Source organism: Prunus persica, chromosome G1 (genome assembly GCF_000346465.2).
Source record: "Prunus persica cultivar Lovell chromosome G1, Prunus_persica_NCBIv2, whole genome shotgun sequence".
NCBI lineage: Eukaryota > Viridiplantae > Streptophyta > Magnoliopsida > Rosales > Rosaceae > Prunus > Prunus persica.
This window is the reverse complement of record NC_034009.1, coordinates 38,426,626-38,448,619: the sequence shown is the minus strand read 5'-3', so window position 1 is coordinate 38,448,619 and position 21,994 is coordinate 38,426,626. Positions and strand designations below refer to the sequence as shown.

The following is a 21,994-nucleotide window of genomic DNA, read 5'->3' as shown; positions in this document are numbered from 1 at the left end:
TAGTGACATTCGAGATTCGGTTGGTCTGTCATGTTTTCTGGTTGTTTAATTGAATTTGTCTTTTCTCCCAAGTACATAAAAAAGAGATGGAGGATCATATGGAGGAGGCACAATGCTAGGGTTTCTAACTACAAGATCATTCGCCATGGATAGATTATAGATACCTACCATCATAAATTTCTCCTCTAATTCTTGTGATGGTTAAGTCGTTGCCTCCAAAGTCCAATGTCTTAGCGCCCTTCCACTACTACGTTTTTAAAATTCATTGGAAGGTAGGGGAGCTGTTGACTTTTAATACAAATACCAACTTAAAGCAATTGAATTTGACTCCCTCCTCATTTTTATCTCTTAAGACATCATGATTCCCTCCACAATTTCGAATCAATTTTTTGACTTTTTTTGTCATGGGATGCTCTCTTTAACCTATAAACAATCATGAACTCAAGTGTGTGGCAGTCTGCCATACGAAGATAAATCTTCCCAAAACCAATTTAAATAAATATTCCCCCCAACCAAATGCAATAAAAATTAATTAATTTTTAAATAAGTACAATTTAATTAATTAAACTAAACACCGCTTCGACAGATTTGAGATTCCTCCTCTCTATTCCCCCCATTATCCTACTAATTAATTCAACTAAAAAAATAAAAATTTACATCAAACCCACACCCACAATCGCTTTCTCCACCCACTTTCCCTCACGTTGACTCGAACACCAACCCCACGTTTTCAGGCGCATGACGGTGTTCCCCTTCGTACGTTACGATCAGCATCGCCGGATCATCCGGGGCTCGCTCCACGTGTTTCCTTGCTGGGCACCCCCTAACCGTACTGCACTTGTAATATCCCCTGATAACAAAAAACATTTGTCCAAAATTAGACTCAATCCAGACCGTCAGATCATGCTAAATTCTGATTATTTTGCTCCTTTGTATAATGAATGAAGGGCACAGATTTAAATTCAATACCTTGGGTAGGGTGAGCCCTTGATGGGCTTTTGACCGTACTTCCTCCACGAGTACTCGTCCGGTGGAATATCGGCGATTTTTGAACTAATCGCTGGGACCCGAATGGTTTTCTTCACCCGATTTTTCCTGAATTATAGAAAGAAAATAATAATTAATTTATTTTCTAAAAAAGAAAAAGGTCGTCGGTCAAACTTAAATAACCAAGTATTTTTCCCTCGCGCGCGAAAAAAGACAAAAAAATATTTTCGCTAAGATGCGCCATTTAGAAAAAGGCGCATCTTATCATGTCATCGTACTCCAACGAGTGCTGCGCCCATTAATGCCCCAGCAACCAAACTAGTTGACCCGAAACTCGGATGGATCCACCAGATTATAGCCGAGTTGAAATCGTCCGAGTCAACTCGCTTCCCCGGATAATCAACTAAAATTTCATTTGCAAATCTTTGGAAAAACCAACTCTATCGTCTCAGTAACAGTGCATGCGTATTTTAGCTTAACAATTAACAGCAGACTAAAATGCGCAGACGGTGAAGCACGCATACCTTCTCTTGGAGCAATGGCACTTGCCGGAGCCAGAAGCAGAACCCGAGCCGGAATACTTGCACGACGCGTCGTCGGAGTGGTGGTCGTGCTCGTGGCACCTCTTCTTAATCGGCGCCGTGGAGAGCGGAGGCTTTGCGCCGGAGACGGCCGGCGCTGTTGCCAGGAAGATCGACGATCCTTGTTTGCCGTTCGAAACGCTGCCGTCTCCAGTGATCGCCGACGACATGAACGACGAGCTCGACGAGACGCTGAAGCTGTCCTTCGCGAACTCGATCTCCGTGCTCTTAGGATTTGATGCGAAGACATTAGGCCTCGTGAAATCTAGCGTCATGCTGTGCGGCTGAGATTGGACATAGCTCGACTCGATCGGGGCCGGCGGGACGATCGCTGGTGTAGTGACCGGAGCCGGCGCCGGAGAGGGCCTCGGATTCAGAGCCGGAGCCAAGCTCAATGTTTGTAAATACGAGGGATGAGAAGAAGAAGAGGGGAACTGAACCGGTGGATCCGGTTGAACAGGTCCGCGCCTGAACCGGGCGTGGCCGGTCCGGTTCAGGAGCGAAATGACCTTTTTGAACTTGGAGACGGTGTGGTCGGTGATGTCTGTACAGTCCAAGCGAGACGACTGGTTAGTTTGCTGCTGGTGCGATAGAAAGCGGATCAGGTGCTCCATGCTCTTCAAGCCTTGCGATGCAGCTTCCTGTATAGCCTTCTGATCTTCCATCTTCGAAAAGTTCATCAGCTCCACCGCCATTTTTGAACTGTAAGAAACGCAGACGAGGTTAAGATCTCAAGCGGAGCTCAAATGGCCATGGAAGATTTGAGAAGATGGGGAGTTGTTTTGGGTGTGTTGAGGAAGAAGAGGTTTTTGGGGATTGTGTGGTGGTGGGGGTGTGGGAAGATATAAAGGGATGGGAAGTCAAAGTGGGAAATTTGATCGGACGGCTGAGATGGGTTTGAAGATTTCTATTGGGATGACTGATGATATAAATAAGTTTTTTCTATACTTGAAGGTGGTGGGTCCCACGGTTGGAGGAAATGTCAGTGTGGGACAACTATAAACTGGTAGTATTATATTTTCTCGTGATGAGGAGAAGAAAACAAATAAGAAGGTTGACTGGACCATAAGGAGGAGGGAAGAGGAACGAGTAAAAAAAGTAGGAGGGGGTTTGGTTTTGGACTGTACTGTTTGGCTGTGAGACTGTGTTATGACTTGTGAGTTTTGTTTGGTTATAAAAGTTTATTTCTTTTAGACGGTTTTATTTGATGGACAAATTAAGATTAAATATTGAATGCAACACTTTTTATTATTTGAAAATAAATTTAATAATTCACTGTGAAAATTTTTATTAAAAAAATTGGAATTTTGAGATCTTAAATTGTAATTTTAAATTTCACTTAAATATTGTATAAATTTTCAAATTTAGGAAAAAACCAAGAGCCTTCAACGTTATTATTCACAACCTGCATCTCATCATTATCATTAGAAATCCGAACAAATGAAGCTAAACTTTAAATATCATATTTTAAATTTTATTATACTCAAAGGTAACCCGAACAAATTCTTTAAAATACTCTTAAACTCCCTCGCCCTAACGCACCCTCACATCGGAACCGAACCGATACGTAAAGGGTTTATATATTTATTCAAATAGTTAGGGATTCCAAAGATGAATTCGGTGCTCCAAAAGTTTGGTGTCTAAAGTCTCTAGAAAAAAAGTCATACTTAAATTTTATGGACTCTTGAAAAAAAAATATATATATTATGAGAGTCTTTAAATGTGTCAAAAGATACATACTTTCTTTTAGACGTAAGTATAGTACTGATTTGCCGTAGCAAAAATGCTAATAGACTTTGACAAAGGCCGAAATGCATGGATGGTAGGGGTTTTTTGGTAATTCTTTAAAATTTTCAATTGGTCTAATAAATGGGGAAAAAATAACAGTTAGGGTTGAATTGTCTTCTGACATGGATTGATGGTTTTTGTCAACTGTAAACACGAGATATGCAAGCATAAATTAATTTACAAATAATGTAAATAAAAAAAAACCTAAACGTGTTGCAAAGTTGGGACATTTTAATATCACGTGTCACATCTTAACATAGTTTGATTTTTTGGATTTATTCTTAATTACCAACTAGAAACTTAGACCGCATGAATGTGCAGGTCAAAAGAAGGAAGCTTGCTTGTTTGTCCTGACCCTTGGAAAATGACCAACGTGTCTTTCGTGACTTGAAATGGTAAAACTTCACCCCACAATACTCATTTTACTCAAAATAATTTATTTGACCCATATTTCAACGCTCGTGTAAGTGTCTTCTAGCATAGTTAAGTATTTGCTATAAATTGTGTTATTGAATTGATGATGAGGAAAGAAACAATACAAAAATTGGATTATGTTCTATAGAATTAGGAGAGTATCTTTAAAATAAATAGGGCGTATAGTCGTCGGACTACTAAAATATCTTACTTTTTCAATAGCACGCACAAAAATAAATCTTGCCTTCATTCGAGCACTCCATCCCCTTATTAATATACTCGTAAAAACTAAAAGTTACAATTCTCAAAAAGGAACATCGGTAATACAATTAGGTGGTTCCTCAAATAGGTTGTACATTGTTATGACCAGCATTTACGATCTCTTATATCGTGTTTACTACTTTTCACATGAATATTAGAATAATACTAATTTATGACTTCCCCAATATGCGAAATCAAAAATTATATGGATTTCATATTAGAAAAGAGTAGTTCATCCAATTCTCAATGCCTCTATGTGAATGAGAAATGTGAATTTTATTTTACCTTTTTTTTTTGCTGAATGGGATTAATTAATCACTGTTCTATGAAAAAAATTTATCGGGCGGAGAAGAGAAAGTAAAGCTGACCAGAAGTGGGGGATCACGTGGAAGTCTCCTTTTCCTTTTTAAATCCGAAACCATTGACTAGCTTCTTCCCTTTCATAGAAGCTGGGTCTTGCCGGTATCTCTTATATTAACCGTCCGATTTATCCTATAAATATCCGACGGTTAAAATGAAGACGTATAGTTGACTATGACTACCTTTAAAGATTATGCACATAATTGCAGAGGCAAAATACTACAAACTATGCATCAATTTTATTTTTTTGGTTAAGAAATATTAAGAATATTATTTATATTTTTCCTTGCCACTCCAGTATATATATAATATTTTTAGACGAAGTGTAATACTATATGAAGGGTTCAGGCAAAAATAATAATAATAATTTAATAATCATTATTCTTGAATTATGATGCAATGTAATGGATAACGGTGGAAAATAATTAAAAGTAAACATAAATTTACATTTTTGTAATATTTATGATCGTCATATCATAGTTTTTAGGTCATTATTTGTGTGTGAATGAATCTAGTATCAAATTAGAGGATAATGCTTGGGGAATAAATGCATTAATCTTCCTTTTTTATTCGTTTATAAATTTTGGCGCCAAGCTTGAGATCTCATATAAGATCAACTAATATAAGATCAACAATTAGTTGATTACCCAATACATATCGAAATAGTTTTTTGGTCACATATTTACTTCTATGAGTTATGCAATTTTTATCTACTCTCATAATTGTGCTCGCTCCATTTGTATTCATTTTAGAACTCAAGGAATGTATCAGAAGAACTGAATAATTTTTGTCACAAATTAACTTACTTTATTCACATTCTTGAGTTAATTCAACTTTTAACTAAAAAATTTGTTGAATCTCAATACAAATCGATGTTTGACTTTGCGCCGGACCACCTCCAAAAAAGAATTATTACATTTTGCCCATGTTTGATATGCATAGGATTTGATTCTCCGCTAGAAACATTTGTATGGATAAAGAAATAAATTCGTATCTTCAAAATTTGATGCTCCTCCTCACGGTCGAAGAGATAGAGCACCCACATCTAATAGTGCCATAATTTTATTCTCCTCATAATTTAAAAATGTTTTAAAAAGTCAAATAAAGTAGTTTGAAAATAATAATAATATCACAACAAAGGTTGGAGTGCTTAAAAGGATCCAACTAGCAATGCATATAATTTTATTATTGGTCAAGACATCCCTAGTTGTTTCTTCTCTCTTATTTTTAAATATTTGTTATTAATTATTATTATTATTATTATTATTTGTAAGCTTCTAGTTGACACCACATTGGACATTTATTTATTAATTAAAGTTTGATTGTCGTGCAACTTTTGAAATATTATTATTCTTTTCTTGGCAATCTCGGTAGGCGTTGAATTTTCTTGATCGGCATAATAAAATTTTGCATCAAATCTTACCCCACTTGTGAAAGTCGGTCTTCAATATCAAAAGCACGCCATATGCTTTATTCTAGGCATATTAAACAAAACGGCCCCGTCCTCTGCTGTTTTTGCCATGACGTGTGACCGGAGCTGGGCCTTATGGGCCTAAACGGTCCTGAAACAGCCTAAACTCCATAAGAATTCTATAGTGATGACATTTTATATAGCATTTACGTGAAATTTTATATCTTAATTATTGAATCAAATTCGTTCGTTGTTTGATTAAATTGATTAGCCTAATTCAATGGTTAAGAGATAAAACTTCAACTAAGAGCCTTATATATATAAGACTCTCCCTATTGAATGGCTCTAAACTTCAAAGAGCAATAGAGTTAGGCCTTGTCAGCCCAGCCTCAGGATTAAAATTGCCCCGTTGGTATGTATAAATTCCCTTATAGGTCATATTCAAAGTAAAATAGTAAGAAGAAAGAAACTACATTAAGTTGTGATATAAATACATTGTAACACACCATTCCATAACTTAACACCAAGTTCTAAACAATTCACATTTTAAAGTACATTCATGCAAAAAAGTTAGATCGGAAAGGATTAGCTATTTGATTATCATCATGGTTATTTTAGTATTATCAAAACACACTATATTCGTCTCCTTAGTTTATTGTATATCCTTGCCCAGTGACGGATAAAAAAAAAATTTCTTTATGAGGAGGAGATAAAGAAGCTATAGAACAAATATTTTGGCCCACCCTGTCCAACACCACTCTAAAACAAGGAGCCTACCCCCTCTAACTCCTTAATAGATCCACCTATGCATCAATCTAAATACCTAACTTACCATAGAAAGACTATTCGATAAGGCTTGACTTCCCCAAAGTAGTCTATAAACATTAATGGAAAAGTCAAATTATTTATCTTTGACTTATGTAAGATATAATAGCGAACGGGGTTTAGTGCAGTGAAAAAGAATTTTGATTTGTAGACCAATTGTTTTTTGTTCGACTTTCTTGGCACCTTAAGAGTATGTGTGAGAAAAGCCTCCTTCCATTTTCTAACATTGACAAAAAAAACATCGTGTCATAGCAAACACGAGTTTAGCCAAATTAGTTAGAGCGAATGTGCTCCTCACTATGCATCAGAGCTCGAATTTCCCTCCCTGTATTTTATTTAGATTAGAGTAGAATATATTTGTTTTGAAAAAAAAATAAAATTTGTCATATCAGAACATTATGAATTGTTTAAAAGAAAAACATAATTGGGTTTTTAAATATATTTCTTGGTTAGATGGTTAGATGGATAATCCATTTCACCGAAGGCCCAAGGCGTATTATTGGGTTCAATAGCAAAGGGAAAACAGTTGCTCGAAGTCCAACCAACCCAATCACCAAAACAGCGACGTTTCAATTCCCTTCCCTTCCAAATCGACATTTTACGCTACCTACAGGCAAATGAGGTTAACACAGCAAAAACGAAGGTTGCGTTAGATCCAAGGGGACAAGGAAGGGACCAACGCATACACACAGTGACGCCGAGAGAGAGACCCAGAGGGCGCCATAGAAGCTTTCATTAGAGCCCAAGCAATTGGCACCAAAACCATCCTATTAACCACGGCGGCCCAATAGATGGAGCTGGTGCGAAATCCAGGTACGCTTTCTTCGTTTGAATTTTCGAACGAATCGATTTCGTTTTCGTGTTCTGTGATTCGTGCCCCTTTTCGTTGTTTTGTTTTCGTCTGATTAGGTTTGTTTTTGGGGATTGTTAGTGAGTGAATTAGGTTCTGGATCTTCCGAATCAGATTTCGTTTTGATATCCTGTTTGGTTGCCCGGAAAGGAAATTGAATGAAAATGTACCAAGTGTATTGGGCTCAGTGCCGGCATGTTTCTCTTTTTCTGAAATCAGCATAAAATTCGAGTTTCAGTTTTGATTTTTCTGTACCAAACGTGTATTTATTCTATGTAATGGTGATTGTGTTTAATGGTTTATAGGCAGGATTCAATGGTGATTGAGACGTGGCCGTGGTGATCTGGGCGGATACACAGTGGGGGGCAAGAACGGAGTGGATCGGATGGACAAGAACAAGAGCCGTACCGATCTGCTCGCTGCCGGACGAAAAAAGGTACAAATAGCTCTTGGTTATGAGAGAGCATTAGGGTTTTTGACGCATCCCATGTATTCCATGCCCTAATTTGCCACCCCTATTAAATTCTAACTTGTCTGTGTTGTATCCTTTTTCTTTGTTACTTTAGATATGTTTAAAGAAATTTTTTTGTATAGTGCCTATAGGTATTTTCTATCTTTTTCTTTTTTGTTTCTTTAGCGTCACATGAACAAACCAGAGAGTGGAAATGAGCCATCGGATTTTAATATATAGTCTTGTATAATTGTCATCAGCTTCAACAATATCGTCAGAAGAAAGATAGTAAAGGCAGTGGAAGCCATGGAAAATCCTCAAAGAAGTCTGGTCAATCGGATCAGAATGAAGCTGATGCTGATGCAGTCTCTAGTGCCACTAAATATACAGCATTGCCTCAGGCCCCTGAAGGAGAAACTGAGTCTCCTGTAGACGCTAATCTGAATATCAACTCATCAGGGTCACATTCTGGGGAGAAATCTACTGCTTCTGAGACTGCTGCTGGTCCCTCAGTGATGCCCATTACACATGAGACAAGGGTAGTTGAAACTCCGATCGACCAAAATGCTGAGTCACCATCACAGGAGGTGGAGGTCACTAAGCATGATGTTGAATTTTCTGTCAGGAGTGAGGGGGAGAATACTGGGACCGCTGATGCTGAGGTGGCAAGGGTTATTTCTTCGGACACATTACATGTTGTTGATTCTGGAGGGCAAGCCAAAGATGCCAATATGTCTATACCAGTTGATGTGTCAGCGCAACCTGCTTCAGTTGATGTTGCTGCGGGGATGCGTGTTACTGTTGACACAGAGAGTCTGAGTAGAGAAGAGGAGTCATTGCCTTCACAGGATAATATTAATACAGTGTTGATGCTGCAGAGGGAAGATCAGGTAACCGATGTAGGTTGTGCTCTTCTCCTTTTTTTATTTGACTTTCTTTGTATATTCTCTATGTCTTTTGGGATTCTCCTGGAAATTAACTGGGCAGATTAGGAAAACTGATGGGTTTGATGTATAATTAGAATCTCATTTGTTGCTGGGTAGGGGCAATGCAGGAAGCTGATGGTTTGGATGCAAAGAAATATAATCATAGACATGAAGCAGAAGTGGAGCTTAAAGGAGATAACATGCTTTCTTCATCTGAGCTTGATAGAAGCGTTGAAAGTTTCTCAGGTGAAGCACCCTCTGTAGATGAGCAAATTGGTAAGGTGGATGAAGCATCTGATGGAATTTTAGTATTTGCTTCAGATACAAAGCAATCTGATCCTAGTCGTGAAGCAGAAGTGAAGCTTGAAGGAGATAACATGTTTTCTTCATCTGAGTTTGATAGAAGCGTTGAAAGTTTCTCTGGTGAAGCACCCTCTGTAGATGAGCAAACTGGTAAGGTGGATGAAGCATCTGATGGAATGTTAGTATTTGCTTCAGATACAAAGCAATCTGATCCTAGTCGTGAGGCAGAAGTGAAGCTTGAAGGTGATAAAATTCTTTCTCTGTCTGAGATTGATAGAACTGCTGAAGCTCTCACCAACCTAGCTTCCTCTGTAGATGGGCAAACTGGTAAGGCAGATGAAGCATCTGTGCCAGCTGGAGCAACCATGTCTGATGGACTCACAGTATCTGCTTCAGCTTTACCCAAGGCAGATGGATCTTTACTTGTTAGTGCTGTTGTGCCAACCGAGCAGAAAAGAGAAGATGTTCCAGGTTCTTATTTTGAAGAAAAGTCAGAGGTGCAATTTGGATCTGGTTCTGAGCAAGGTGGGGAAGAACGTAGGGACGTTGCTGAGGATTTTCATCAGAAACATCTGTTGGATGGCTGTGATAGGCCTCCGCAAATCAATGTGGTGAGTCCAGATAAAGGATGGACTGCGTCTCCTGTTGCAGATGTCAGCTCAATCAGTCTCTCACAGCTCACAGAAGTAATTAGGAGGCTTAATGAAGAAGAGTTCCGGATTCTTCTTAAGTCAATCGAATCAGTTTCTAACTCATTTCCAGGGACTACCAATTCGATTGGGCCAGAATATGGATTTCCGGAATCATTTGAGCGACTTAAAGAAGAATTGATTCTCACAAATTTCACAAAAGATATCTTTCACTTGCAGTTTGCACAGCAGTCTGAGATGCAAGTGGAGTTTGACTGCCAGCGTAATCAGTTGCTTGATGAAACATCTCTTCTTCGTGCTTCACTCAATGAAGTTCGTGAGAAGAACCAATACCTTGCTGAAGAGCTTGCAGAGTGCAGATGTGAACTCCAGCATGTTGCTAGTGGAAAGGAGGAGCTCCAAAACCAATTTCAAACTGTGAAGGCAGAGGCTGAAGAATTTTCTGCTAGAGCAATTGAGTTGCATAGCAGCCTGGAAAGGTCACAGCAGGATATGTCGAGACTGTCAGAAGAGTTGGCTGACTGCAAGTCTTTGGTGGCAGCCTTACAGGTGGAAAATGAGAAATTACATGGGACTTTTGCTTCAATGGATGAAGATAGAAAGAAACTAGTTGAGCAAAATGATCTTCATCTACATGAGAAGGAGAAGCTTTCAGCAGACTTAGTTGATTGCAAAAGTTTTATGGCAGATCTACAGGGTCAAATATCCAACTTGAGTGGTAGTCTGGGTTCAGTAACAGAGGAGAGGAAGAAACTCGAGGAGGAGAAGGAACATCTTTCCTCTGAGAATGAGAAACTTGCAATAGAATTGGCTGACAGTAAGAATTTAGTATTGGCTTTGCAGGTAGAAAATGGAAATTTGAATGTGAGTCTTGGTTTAGTTACAGTGGAGAGAAAGAAGCTCGAGGAAGAGAAGGAGTTTTCTGCTCATGAGATTGAGAGACTTTCTTCCGAACTTCTTGTTCTTCAAGAGCGGTTATCTGCAGAACATGGAGAACATATGAGGGTTGTGATTGACTTAAAAGAAACGACAACACGCCTTGAACAACTCACCGAAGAAAATATTTTTCTTACTAGCAGTCTGGACATACTTAAAGCCAAGATGAGAGAGATTGATGAGGATGGAATCAAAATACCAGCTCAAGCTGGGGAAGCTGAGAATCAAGTTGAACTCTCAGAAGTGCAGAGCAGGGGTCATGAAACTGCAACCGAAAGTGAAAATTTTCATCAAGTTCCAGGAAAGGAAGATAGTGAAGTTTCCTTTATTATGGTGGAAAAACCTTTTTCTGATGGCTGTGTAGGAGGCTCACCATTTCTGAATCTTGGGTGTGAAATCTTTGATGATTCCTTCGGGTTTGTAGCACTAAAGGGACGCTTGGAGGAGGCAAATAAAATGTTGAATAAACTTGTACCGGAAATTGAAGGCATCTGCTCTCATTCAGAATCCTTGAACAGGTCAGATGGTAAAGTTTCCGCACCTCCAGTGTCAAAACTGATTCAAGCCTTCGAGTCAAAGGCGCATCTTGAAGAACTTGATGTTGAGGAACGAGGTCTAACTAACAATCAATCACCTGCAGATTCAATTGCATCAGTAAGAGAGCAAACTGGAAACTTGAGAGCATTATTTGAGCAGTTGCATCTGGATGCTGCAAATGCCAGTGTGCTGCTCAAGGAGGAACGAGAGGGTAGGAAAACTGCTAATGCCGCGTTTGGGGAGCTGAAGGATCAGTATGAAGCCTTGGAGGAACATAGCAAAAAGCTGGAAGCAACCAACATCGAGCTTGGTGTCCTATATGAAGCTTTAGAACAACATAGGGGCAGCATTGAAACAAGGAATAGCGAACTTGTGGTTCTCTGTGAGTCCTTACAACTACAAGTTACTAATCTCGAAGCAGAAAACGTGGAAGTTGGTAGAAAGCTACATGGGTATGAATCAAGAATTAGTCAATTGCAGAGTCGATTGCATGATTTACATACAAGTTCAAATGACATGGTATCTCAGATCTCTGATCAGTTAGAAAATTTTCACAAGGAAGCAGCAGAGAGGGTTTTGATACTTGAGCAGCATTGGAATTCCACTATTGCTCCGGTTGTTGAAGCAATTGGAAAACTTGATGAATCTCTTGAGAGTTCCACAACTACACCAGTCTCTCATGATTGTCTGGATACAATTAGCCATTTTGTTTCTTCTGTATATGATGCTGTCAGTGTTATTGAAGATCTAAAGGGGAAACTTCAAAGTTCTCAAATGGACCGTGAGGCTATTTGTACTTTATACAAAGAAGTGAATGAGAAATGTGATGATCTGCATGGAAAGAATGAATTGGCTAGTGATACTCTGTGCAAGTTGTATGACAGCCTTCAAAAACTAATTAGAGTTTTGCATGGGTCTATAGATGAAAGTGAGATGAACCTGGAAAATGAGAAGCTTCCTGATCCTCTGGATTACAGTAATTTTGTAACCATCATAGAGCAGCTGGAGAATTTTCTGAGTGAGAGGCTGCAACTCCAATCTGTTAACAAGAAGATAAACTCAGAGTTGTTGGATAGAACAGAAGAAATTGAGGAGCTAAAACAAAGATGCCTCGATGCAAGTTCTATTCAGAAGTTAATAAAAGATGTTGAAGGTGTGCTAAAAGTGGAACATCCTGAGGTTCACGTAGATAAAATGCCTGCTTCACGCTTAGAATCATTGGTGTCGTGTCTTGTTCGGAAGTACGAGGAGGCTGATGTGCAGGTAGGCTTATCTCAAGAAGGTTTTCAATCTAAGGCAATGGAATTGACTTCAATGCAGGAAGAAATACAGCATTTAAATGCTTTGTGTTTCCAGCGTGAAAGTGAAACCATTGTTGTCAAGGAAAGTTTACGTCATGCAGAGGATGCCCTTCTTGTTGCTCGTTCTGAGTTACAGGAGAAACTAAATGAACTTGAACAATCGGAGCAACGGGTGTCTTCCCTAAGAGAGAAGCTTAGCATTGCTGTCTCTAAGGGGAAAGGCTTGATTGTGCAGCGAGATGGTCTCAAACAGTCTCTTACAGAGAAATCTAGTGAGCTGGAAAGATTCTTGCAGGAGCTGCAATTGAAAGACTCCAGGCTTGTTGAGGTTGAAACAAAACTCAAGGCATATTCAGAGGCAGGTGAGCGTGTGGAAGCTCTGGAATCTGAGCTTTCATACATTCGCAATTCGGCTACTGCATTAAGGGAATCATTCCTTCTCAAAGACTCTGTCCTTCAGAGAATAGAAGAGATTTTGGAGGACCTTGATCTGCCAGAGAATTTTCATTCGAGGGATATTATTGAAAAGATAGATTGGCTGGCTAGGTCAGCTACTGGTAACACTTTTCCTCTGACAGATTCAGATCAGAAGAGTTCTGCTGGTGGAGGTTCATACTCTGATGCTGGTTTTGTTGTTATGGATTCCTGGAAAGATGATGTACAGCCAAACTCAGATTCTAGTGATGATATCAAAAGAAAATATGATGAACTTCAAAGTAAGTTCTATGGGTTGGCTGAACAGAATGAAATGTTGGAACAATCTTTAATGGAGAGGAACAACTTAGTCCAGAGGTGGGAGGAACTTCTGGACAGGTTTGATATGCCACCGCATTTGCGGTCCATGGAGCCCGAGGATAGGATTGAGTGGTTAAGAAAAGCACTTTCGGAGGCAGAGGGTGATAATATATCTCTCCAGCAGAAGGTTGTTAACCTTGAAAACTATTGTGTATCACTAACTGCTGATTTGGAAGACTCAAAAAGGAGAATATCTGACCTTGAGGAAGAACTTCGAACATTTATCGATGAGAGAAATAATCTTTCTCAAAGATGGGAGGTTCTGATCAATGATCATGATAAAATTTCAGCAAAGGCAGGTGAGCTTGAGCTTGAGAATGAAAAACTGCAGGTGGAAGTTACGGATTTGCAGGAGAACATAGCCAAGATGCGTGGGAATGAGGAGCAAATTTTCAGCATAGAAGGTGACATAAGAAGATTGCAGGGTCTTGTTACTGATGCATTGCAGGTTCCTGGATTAAAGTTAGAGTATTCTGGTGAAAGCAGCATTGAGTGCTTTGAAGGGTTACTGAATAAGCTTTTAGAGAATTATGCAACTCTTTCCTTCGAAAAACCAGTGTTTGGGAGTGCAGCTGATGGTACCCACACTGAAATTGCTGAAGCAACGTTTGATCAAGCAAGAAGTGTAAGTACACCTGATACTGCTGAATCAGATATTGCTGTTTTGAAGAAAGAGTTGGAGGAGGTTCAGCGTGAAATTTTGGCTGTGAAGGAGGAGAGAGATGGATATCTGGAGAATCAAGGGTCTTTGGCTTGTGAGGTAGAAGCACTAGATAAAAAAGTGAGTGAGTTGCAAGCACTGCTTAATCAGGAGGAGCAGAAGTCAGTTTCCGTTAGAGATAAGTTAAACATTGCAGTTAGAAAAGGAAAGCAGTTGGTGCAACAGCGTGACAGTCTGAAACAAAATCTTGATGAGATCAATTCTGAGGTGGAACGCTTGAGATCTGAGATCAAGATAGGGGAAGGTAAACTTGCAGAGTATGAAGAGAAGTTCAAGGATTTCTCTGCTTATCCACGGAGGGTAGAAGCTCTAGAGTCTGAGATTTTGTTCTTGCGGAACTGTTTGAAAGAAAGTGAGCACAATTTGCAGGAGAAGGGAAATACTTTGAGCTTGATCTTAAATGTTTTAGGCAACATTGATGTTGGAGATGATGCTAATTCTGGTGATCCTGTTTTGAAGTTGGAACATATTTGGAAAGTGTGCCGTGATTTGCGTGTAGATATGGCTTCTTCAGAACAGGAGGCTAGGAAATCAAAAAGAGCAGCAGAGCTACTCCTTGCAGAACTGAATGAGGTTCAAGAGAGAAATGATGGTCTCCAGGAAGAGCTAGCAAAATCTGCGAGTGAACTTGCTACACTCTCCAAGGAAAGGGATCTCACAGAGGCCGCCAAGCTTGATGCTCTTTCTCGTCTTGAAAAGTTATCTACAGCTCATTCTGAATTTGCGGGATTAAAGTCTGGAGTAGATCAACTCAGGAAGGGGTTCCATGATGTTAGTAATTTACTGGCTGGTGTTTTTCACCAGGACATGGCATTTTTGCACAACCTCGAATCTGGTATTGACTCCTGCCTCAAATCAAGCAGTGCTGCTGATGTGGTTGATGGACCCCTTTTTACAACAACGGGTGGATTTATTATGAGCAAATCAGATAAGGTACTTTACTATGTGTGCGCTCAAACATTGGTTCCACTGTATTTTACAACGTTCTTTTTATTATTCTTGTTTCTCTATGTGGCTTAAAGGCAATTTCCTACTTATTCTAAGTTCTTTGTTTCAATTCTGTTGCATCTTCCCCCTGCCCAAAAATACTAATAAAATTCATCTAAAAGTTAGACAAGTGCGATGGTTTTGTTCACTGCAGTAAGCTTGTTAGAAATGAAGCCTCTTTAGTGTCAAATGATTATAAAAGAATTTATTTTATGTATATGTATTTTCACACTCTTGGATACCAAGTGATGTGACGGATGATGTAGCATTATCTTTTGTTGAAAGTAACTAGGACTCATATTACAGTAAGTGGGACCAAGAATGAAGAAATGAACGCATTCACATCATTTGGTATCCAAAATTTGGTATAGTAATACTCTTATCATTTGCATACTGTTATTATCATTATCACTAATGACTATTATGCATATCATGATTGTTGTTTACTTTTTTTCTGTTATATGTTGTATGGCAATTATAGTCTTTAATTTTCATCTGAAGCTTTCTTCTCTCTTATCAGCTTCAGTTAGACTATTAATTTTTTTAAATATATAAATAGCATTTTCTTTATCTTCTAATTTCAGTTTCCCTGTTCAGGAGAACTTTACTTTGATGAATTCTTGGTCAGACTCCAACATGCATGGCCGTTCGGATGACAATTTTATTGTTGAAATCTTTACTTACGTAAGGCATTATCTGCAAGAACTCATGGTGGAGGTTGGCGCGCTTAAAGAAAAATTAGATGAACACTCAGTTTCATTACATGAAAAAACCAATAACGTATCAAAATTAATTGCAATTGTTCGTGGAGAATTAACTTCCAAAAATGAGTCAGTTGATTCCTTGAAGAGAGACTTATTGCATATGGAAAGAGTTGAAAAAGAAAAAGACAAGGAGCTTCTTCTCTTGCGTAGAAATGTTGGCTTACTTTTTGAAGCATGCACTAGTTCAGTTATGGAAATGGGTAGAAGAAAAACTGAATTGGCTGGAAATGGTTGGGCTGCTGGAGATCAAGGGATGAGATTGAAATCAGCAGAATTTCCCGTCGATGGACTTTCTTTTGGTGGAGAGGAGCAGTTTCACTCTGAGGAATGTGTCAGGACTATGACAGACGGGCTATTGTCGACTGTGAATGATTTTGGTTCTCTGACAGCTGAAATTGTGGAAGGTAACCAAAAGGAATTGAAGATTACCATTTCCAAGTTGCAGAAAGAACTTCAGGAGAAGGACATTCAAAAGGAAAGGATCTGCATGGAGCTTGTAAGTCAAATCAAGGGGGCTGAAGCGGCTGCAACAAGTTATTCAATGGATCTTCAATCCTCAAAAACGTTGGTGCATGATTTGGAAAAACAGGTGGAAGTGATTAAGGGTGAACGTAACCTATTGGAGCAGAGAGTGAAAAAGCTAGAAGATGGTCGTGCCACTTGTACCGATTTACAAGAGAGGGTCAGATCACTGACTGATGTGATTGCTGCCAAAGACCAAGGTCAGTTCTCATTGACATTCGATCCACACCATCAAATATATAATTTGAATGTTTATCTTTTGAAGGAGTTTAAAATGGTTATTCAAATAATCAATAATTATAAAATTGCTTGTGATTGCAGAGATTGAGGACCTAATGCAAGCACTTGATGATGAGGAGGTGCAAATGCAAGGTCTCACTTTCAAGATTAAGGAATTGGAAAAGGTTGTGGAACAAAAGAACCTAGATCTTGAGAACCTTGAAGCTTCTCGCGGGAAGGTTATGAAAAAGCTTTCCGTCACTGTGAGTAAGTTTGATGAGCTACATCATCTATCTGCAAACCTCCTTGCTGAGGTGGAAAAGCTCCAATCACAATTGCAAGATCGGGATGCTGAGATATCTTTCTTAAGGCAAGAGGTCACTAGGTGCACCAATGATGTTCTTGTTGCATCTCAAACCAGCAACAAAAGAAATTCAGATGAGATCCTTGAGTTATTAACATGGTTTGATATGAATATTGCTCGGGTTGTTGTGCACAACGCATATCTTAGGGAAAAGAACAATGATAATGACTCTGAACATAAGGAAATATTTAAGAAAAAGATTGATTGTATTATATCAGAATTGGAGGATCTACAGGCTGTAGCTCAAAGCAAAGATACGCTATTGCAAGTTGAGAGGAGTAAGGTAGAAGAATTAACACGGAAGGGAGAAAGTCTTGAGAAGTCTTTACATGAGAAAGAATCACAACTAAATTTGCTTGAAGGTGTTGGAGATTCAGGCAGAGGAACTAGTATGACCTCTGAAATTATCGAGGTTGAACCTGCGGTGAGATGTTATATGTTTATTTGTTTATTAACTTGCATTTCTAGGCCTTTGTCAGAGTATTGTAATGTCATTAATGACTTTAAATTTGTGGATTTTTTTAATAGAAAAACAACTGGGCGGTATCTGGGTCCTCCATTGCACCTCAAGTCCGCAGTTTGCGCAAAGGCAATAGTGACCAAGTTGCAATTGCGATAGATATGGATTCTGAGAAGACTAGTAGGTTAGACGATGAAGAGGATGATAAAGGTAAAATCCTATACTGAAATAGCTTCTGTCATCTGTTAGTACTGTTACTGTTCTTTTCCTCTAATTCCAAGTCAGACAAGTCAAGGCATTTCTTACTCGTGTTCGACTTTTCTTTGTTTCTTTTGCTGTAGTTCATGGTTTCAAGTCACTCACTACATCAAGAATTGTTCCAAGATTTACAAGACCTGTGACTGACATGGTCGATGGCCTTTGGTACGCATATCGAATTCCATATTATTGTTATTTTTTTTTGTAATATTTCAATTTGAAACTTTCCTAGATTTTGTGAATAAACTAAATCATCTTGTACACAATCTCCAGGGTTTCTTGTGAGCGGACTCTAATGCGGCAACCTGCTTTACGGCTTGGCATTATACTCTATTGGTTTATACTGCATGCGCTTGTTGCTACTTTTGCAATTTGAAAAGCCAAATGGTCAGAGATCCTCTTGTCAGGTGGTATGTGGTTGCAAATCTCTTTTATTGATTTTATTGAACATCTGATCTTGCTTTACTGATATGTCTGGAAATTCTGCTTGGAAGTCAAATCTTATGCTCTGCGTTTGCTTGTGTTGCAGGTTCACATTTGGTTGGGATGCAAGATGGGCCCCTAGTCCCAACTATGATTATGCTTTTATTGGGGTATTAAGTTGGAAGCTTAATCTGCTATTTTTTCTCCATCCTAGATGTGGTTAGATTGATTTATTATTTTGCTCAACCAAGCAATTCAGATTCCCATTTTTTACTGTAACGAATCTCGAAAGCTTGGTTGCATCTAATAAGAAAAAAGAAATTCCATCATAGAGATCATAGGTCAAAATTTGTTTACCTCAATACCCAACCAAAGGTTGTACACATGATAGCTGTTATTATTATAGGTTCTCTTATTAAAATTAGTGGGAATTTAGCTGTAACAAAAGCTCCAAAGTAGTGCTTTTATGGTATTATGTAATGTAAATTCCAGGGATATATGTGAAGGCTTTGACTCGGTTTTTTGCAAGCAGATTTTGTACATGTCTACTTGGTTCTTTTTGGTCATCAATTAATATCTACTTTTTTTCATAGAATTATGTCCATCTCAAATTTCTAGATGTTGGTTTCAGTTTTTTAAAACGAAATTTGGAAAAGAAAAAAAAAACAATTTTTTTTCCCTACAATGTAAAATTGATGCAACGTTTCGAGGATCATTGAACACCAAATGAAGCAGTGTGTTTATTGTGTCAATTTGTCCAACACACGCATACATAGTCGCTCACACATAATCGCATACAGTTTGCTATCTTAAAGTGCTTAAAATTATTGGCCACAGATGGAAGCTACCCAATTCTGCTTCAAATTAGCACCGATGATCTATAGGAAGTCTTTAACATTGCCTTTAGGATTCTCTTGAAACCTTGCTATCCTAAAGTGCTTTAGCTCCACTCCTTGAGCCTCCCCACTAAGTGCAAGGTCAGCCAATATCCTCCCCACCACCGGAGACAGCTTGAACCCGTGATCCGAAAACCCGCCACCCACCACCACATCCTTCCCAAACTCCCCACCCAAGAAATCGATCACAAAGTCCTCATCCGGGGTCATGGAGTACATACACAGCTGAGTCTGAGTGGCCACCGGCCCACCGGAGTCAACCATACCGGAGAACCTCCCCTCAATCCACTCCTTCAACGGAGTCAGCGTGTTCGGAGCCAGCGGGTTACCGGGTCCCCACGGCCTCTTATCTGGGTCACATGGGCACCCGCCATGCACGGCAACCTTGATCAAACCGGGGTACTCCAAAGATGGTGTCCCATAAATGTAGTTGTCCCCATAGCTAGCAAAGGTTGGAAAGTCACCACCAATGGCAAAACCACCCTCATGCCCCTCCTTAATCCTCCAATAACAAACAGCGGTCTCCAATGGCTGCATAGGCAGCTCAATCCCACCAACCGTTTTAACTAACTTTGTAGTCCAAGCCCCAACGGTCACCACACACTTCTTCCCCCAAAACCTCTCTCCATTTTCTGTGCACACCCAAACCCCTCCTCTCACCCCATCTCTCTCCACACCCTTCACCTCCATATTGTCCCTCAAAACGGCACCATTCTGCAGAGCAAGTGTTTGAAACATCGACACAGCCTTGGTGGGTTTAATAACCCCACCATGCTCCGTCGCCACGGCCACCCAATCCTCCGGAATCCGAACCCGACCCGAGAACTCCCGATCCAGCTGGTCCCGGTTCATGACCCGAAAAGGGACCGAATTTTTACCACAGCTCTCAACAATGGCATGCAGAACTTTGTTGTTTGCCGGGGCCATGTCCAAATGGTGAGCTTTGAAGTAGACATTGTAGCCGATCTCGGACTCGGCTTCCTGCCAGAGCTTGTAGGACTCGAGAACCAATGGCGTGTAGTAGTCTTCCGGGTAGGTCGCGCGGATCGTCCGGGACTCGCCATGGGAGGAGCCGTGGTGGTGGAGGAAGTCAAATTGCTCGAGGAGGAGGGTCTTCTGGTCACGCTTGGCCGTCTGGTAGGCGGTGGAGCTACCCATGATGCCGGCTCCGATCACGATGACGTCGAATTCATCCGCGGAATATTCCATCTCTGCGAAATTTTTCAGGGCGATTGTTGGAGGAAGAAGAAGAAGACAGAGGAAGACGGTTGACAGGTGATTTTTGCTGGCTACGTGCCACAGGTGGTGGAGGAAGTCGAATTGCTCGAGAGTTAGAGTGTGTTTTTAAAGTGGGATTTTTTGGACCCGCCAAATTCTTCCTCTGAATTACGATATTGCCACTGGTTCATTTGTATGCTTTGTCCTTTGTGCAGTAATTTTGTGCGAATCGCGCACCTTTACTTTGTTTTTTGCTTTTTTCTTTCTTTCAATTTATAAATAAAAAATCATGCTTTAGGACTTTTGGAAATTTAAAAAGGTAAAAAGAAGAGGGGTATATTCCTTCTTGTCTCAATTCCTTAATTAATATGAATCGAATATTTATCATCGGTTAAGCATGTCTTCGACAGGAGAAAGTGTTATGATAAACCTAATCAGAATTAGTTATGCACCAAAACTTCCACTTAGGGACAAAAAGGCTAATGATCACTATGGGATTTGATATTGGAGAAGTATATATTCTCAATTACGGAGTTGCATTATGCGGATTAATTGCGAATTTCTATTTTTGCCGATCATTTCAGGCTTCATTCCAACGCTTCATTTCCTCTACCCAAATTCACTCACTCACTCTCTCTCTCTCTCTCTCTCTCTCTTTTATTCTTCCTTTTTATTTTCCTTTCCTTCTCTCTTCTCTCTCTCTTTCCTTTTCTTGTCCTACGTAATTGTGCGCTTAATGAAAAATTAGATGAACACTCTATTTCATTACATGAAAAAGCCAATAATGTATCAAAATTAATTGCAATTGTTCGTGGAGACTTCCAAAAATGAGTCAGTTGAATCCTTGAAGAGAGACTTATTGCATATGGAAAGAGTTGCAAAGGAAAAAGACAAGGAGCTTATTCTCTTGCGTAGAAATATTGGCTTACTTTTTGAAGCATGCACTAGTTTAGTTATGGAAATAGGTAGAAGAAAAACTGAATTGGTTGGAAATGGTTGGGCTGCTGGAGATCAAGGGACTACAAAAATAACAATAGATGGCGGGAATCCATCGTCGTGTAGATAGTTTTTAAATCGTCGTGAAATTGATCATCATCTTTTGATACTTAAAATCACGATGGTAAATTACCGACATTGTTATAACATACTACGTCATCTGCAACTAAAAACCGACGTCTAATTAATATAAAAACTGCAAAAAAGGTCAACTTCGATAATCTTAGACAAAGCTTTTAGAAATTTCGCGTCGTCTGAAGGAGCAAACATTGCATAATTTATCCACGTCTGGCCGTAACATAGAGTAACCATGACAAAAAATATTAACTTACCGTAATGCAGAATCCTTGTCACGACGGTACTTTAAAATAAACCGTCGTGATTAATACAGATTCCACGATGCTTATGGTCCTTAACGACGTGCAAATGAAGTAGTAACAATTGTAAATATGGAAAGAACGTAATTATTATTATATACTACGACGCTACTCTTTTAAAAAGTCGACGTCATTGCCTAACTTACCATGTCACCAATAATATAAATATAGCTAGACCTGGCATTCGTGTCATGTTTGCAGTGTTTGTGTCAACCCATTTTTCTTAACAGGTTGACACAACACAATCCTTTAAGAAAACGGGTGGATAATATCAAGCACGAACACGATTCGTTATAATTTGCGAATTACACGACACGACCTGTTTCACCCTTTAAGGAAAAAAAAAAACTTAATAAAAAAAAGAAACCAAAACCACTGCACAGCCGCACTCTCCTCAATAACCAACATTAATG

At 39.4% G+C, this 21,994-nt stretch overlaps 3 protein-coding genes across 10 annotated transcripts in view; 1 reads left to right on the top strand and 2 right to left on the bottom strand.

Annotated features, from left to right (window-relative positions):
* On the bottom strand, positions 503-2,462 carry LOC18788459 (probable WRKY transcription factor 17). Its single transcript, XM_020555139.1, has 3 exons — positions 1,512-2,462; positions 970-1,095; positions 503-850 (listed from the first exon to the last, which is right to left on the bottom strand). Exons 1-3 carry the CDS (start codon positions 2,261-2,263, stop codon positions 700-702), a joined length of 1,029 nt encoding a protein of 342 aa, XP_020410728.1. The 5' UTR covers positions 2,264-2,462; the 3' UTR covers positions 503-699.
* Positions 7,219-21,994, top strand: part of LOC18793820 (protein lava lamp) — a 37,747-nt gene continuing 22,971 nt past the window's right edge. The window contains exons 1-11 of one of the 8 annotated variants that reach the window (XM_020569507.1): positions 7,227-7,440; positions 7,783-7,913; positions 8,189-8,831; positions 8,972-9,100; positions 9,176-15,030; positions 15,682-16,570; positions 16,692-17,377; positions 17,482-17,623; positions 17,755-17,836; positions 17,945-18,081; positions 18,201-18,680. In XM_020569507.1, coding sequence (XP_020425096.1) covers positions 7,863-7,913; positions 8,189-8,831; positions 8,972-9,100; positions 9,176-15,030; positions 15,682-16,570; positions 16,692-17,377; positions 17,482-17,623; positions 17,755-17,836; positions 17,945-18,047 — 8,580 coding nt within the window. In that variant the 5' untranslated portion in view covers positions 7,227-7,440; positions 7,783-7,862 and the 3' untranslated portion in view covers positions 18,048-18,081; positions 18,201-18,680. Of the gene's footprint in view, positions 7,441-7,782; positions 7,914-8,188; positions 8,832-8,971; positions 15,031-15,681; positions 16,571-16,691; positions 17,378-17,481; positions 17,624-17,754; positions 17,837-17,944; positions 18,082-18,200; positions 18,681-21,994 lie in introns of those variants that run through there. The other 7 variants (XM_020569495.1, XM_020569502.1, XM_020569498.1 and 4 more) reach the window with 7 other exon arrangements.
* LOC18791116 (probable sarcosine oxidase) lies at positions 18,780-20,505 on the bottom strand. Its single transcript, XM_007227417.2, has one exon. It carries the CDS (start codon positions 20,197-20,199, stop codon positions 18,973-18,975), a length of 1,227 nt encoding a protein of 408 aa, XP_007227479.1. The 5' UTR covers positions 20,200-20,505; the 3' UTR covers positions 18,780-18,972.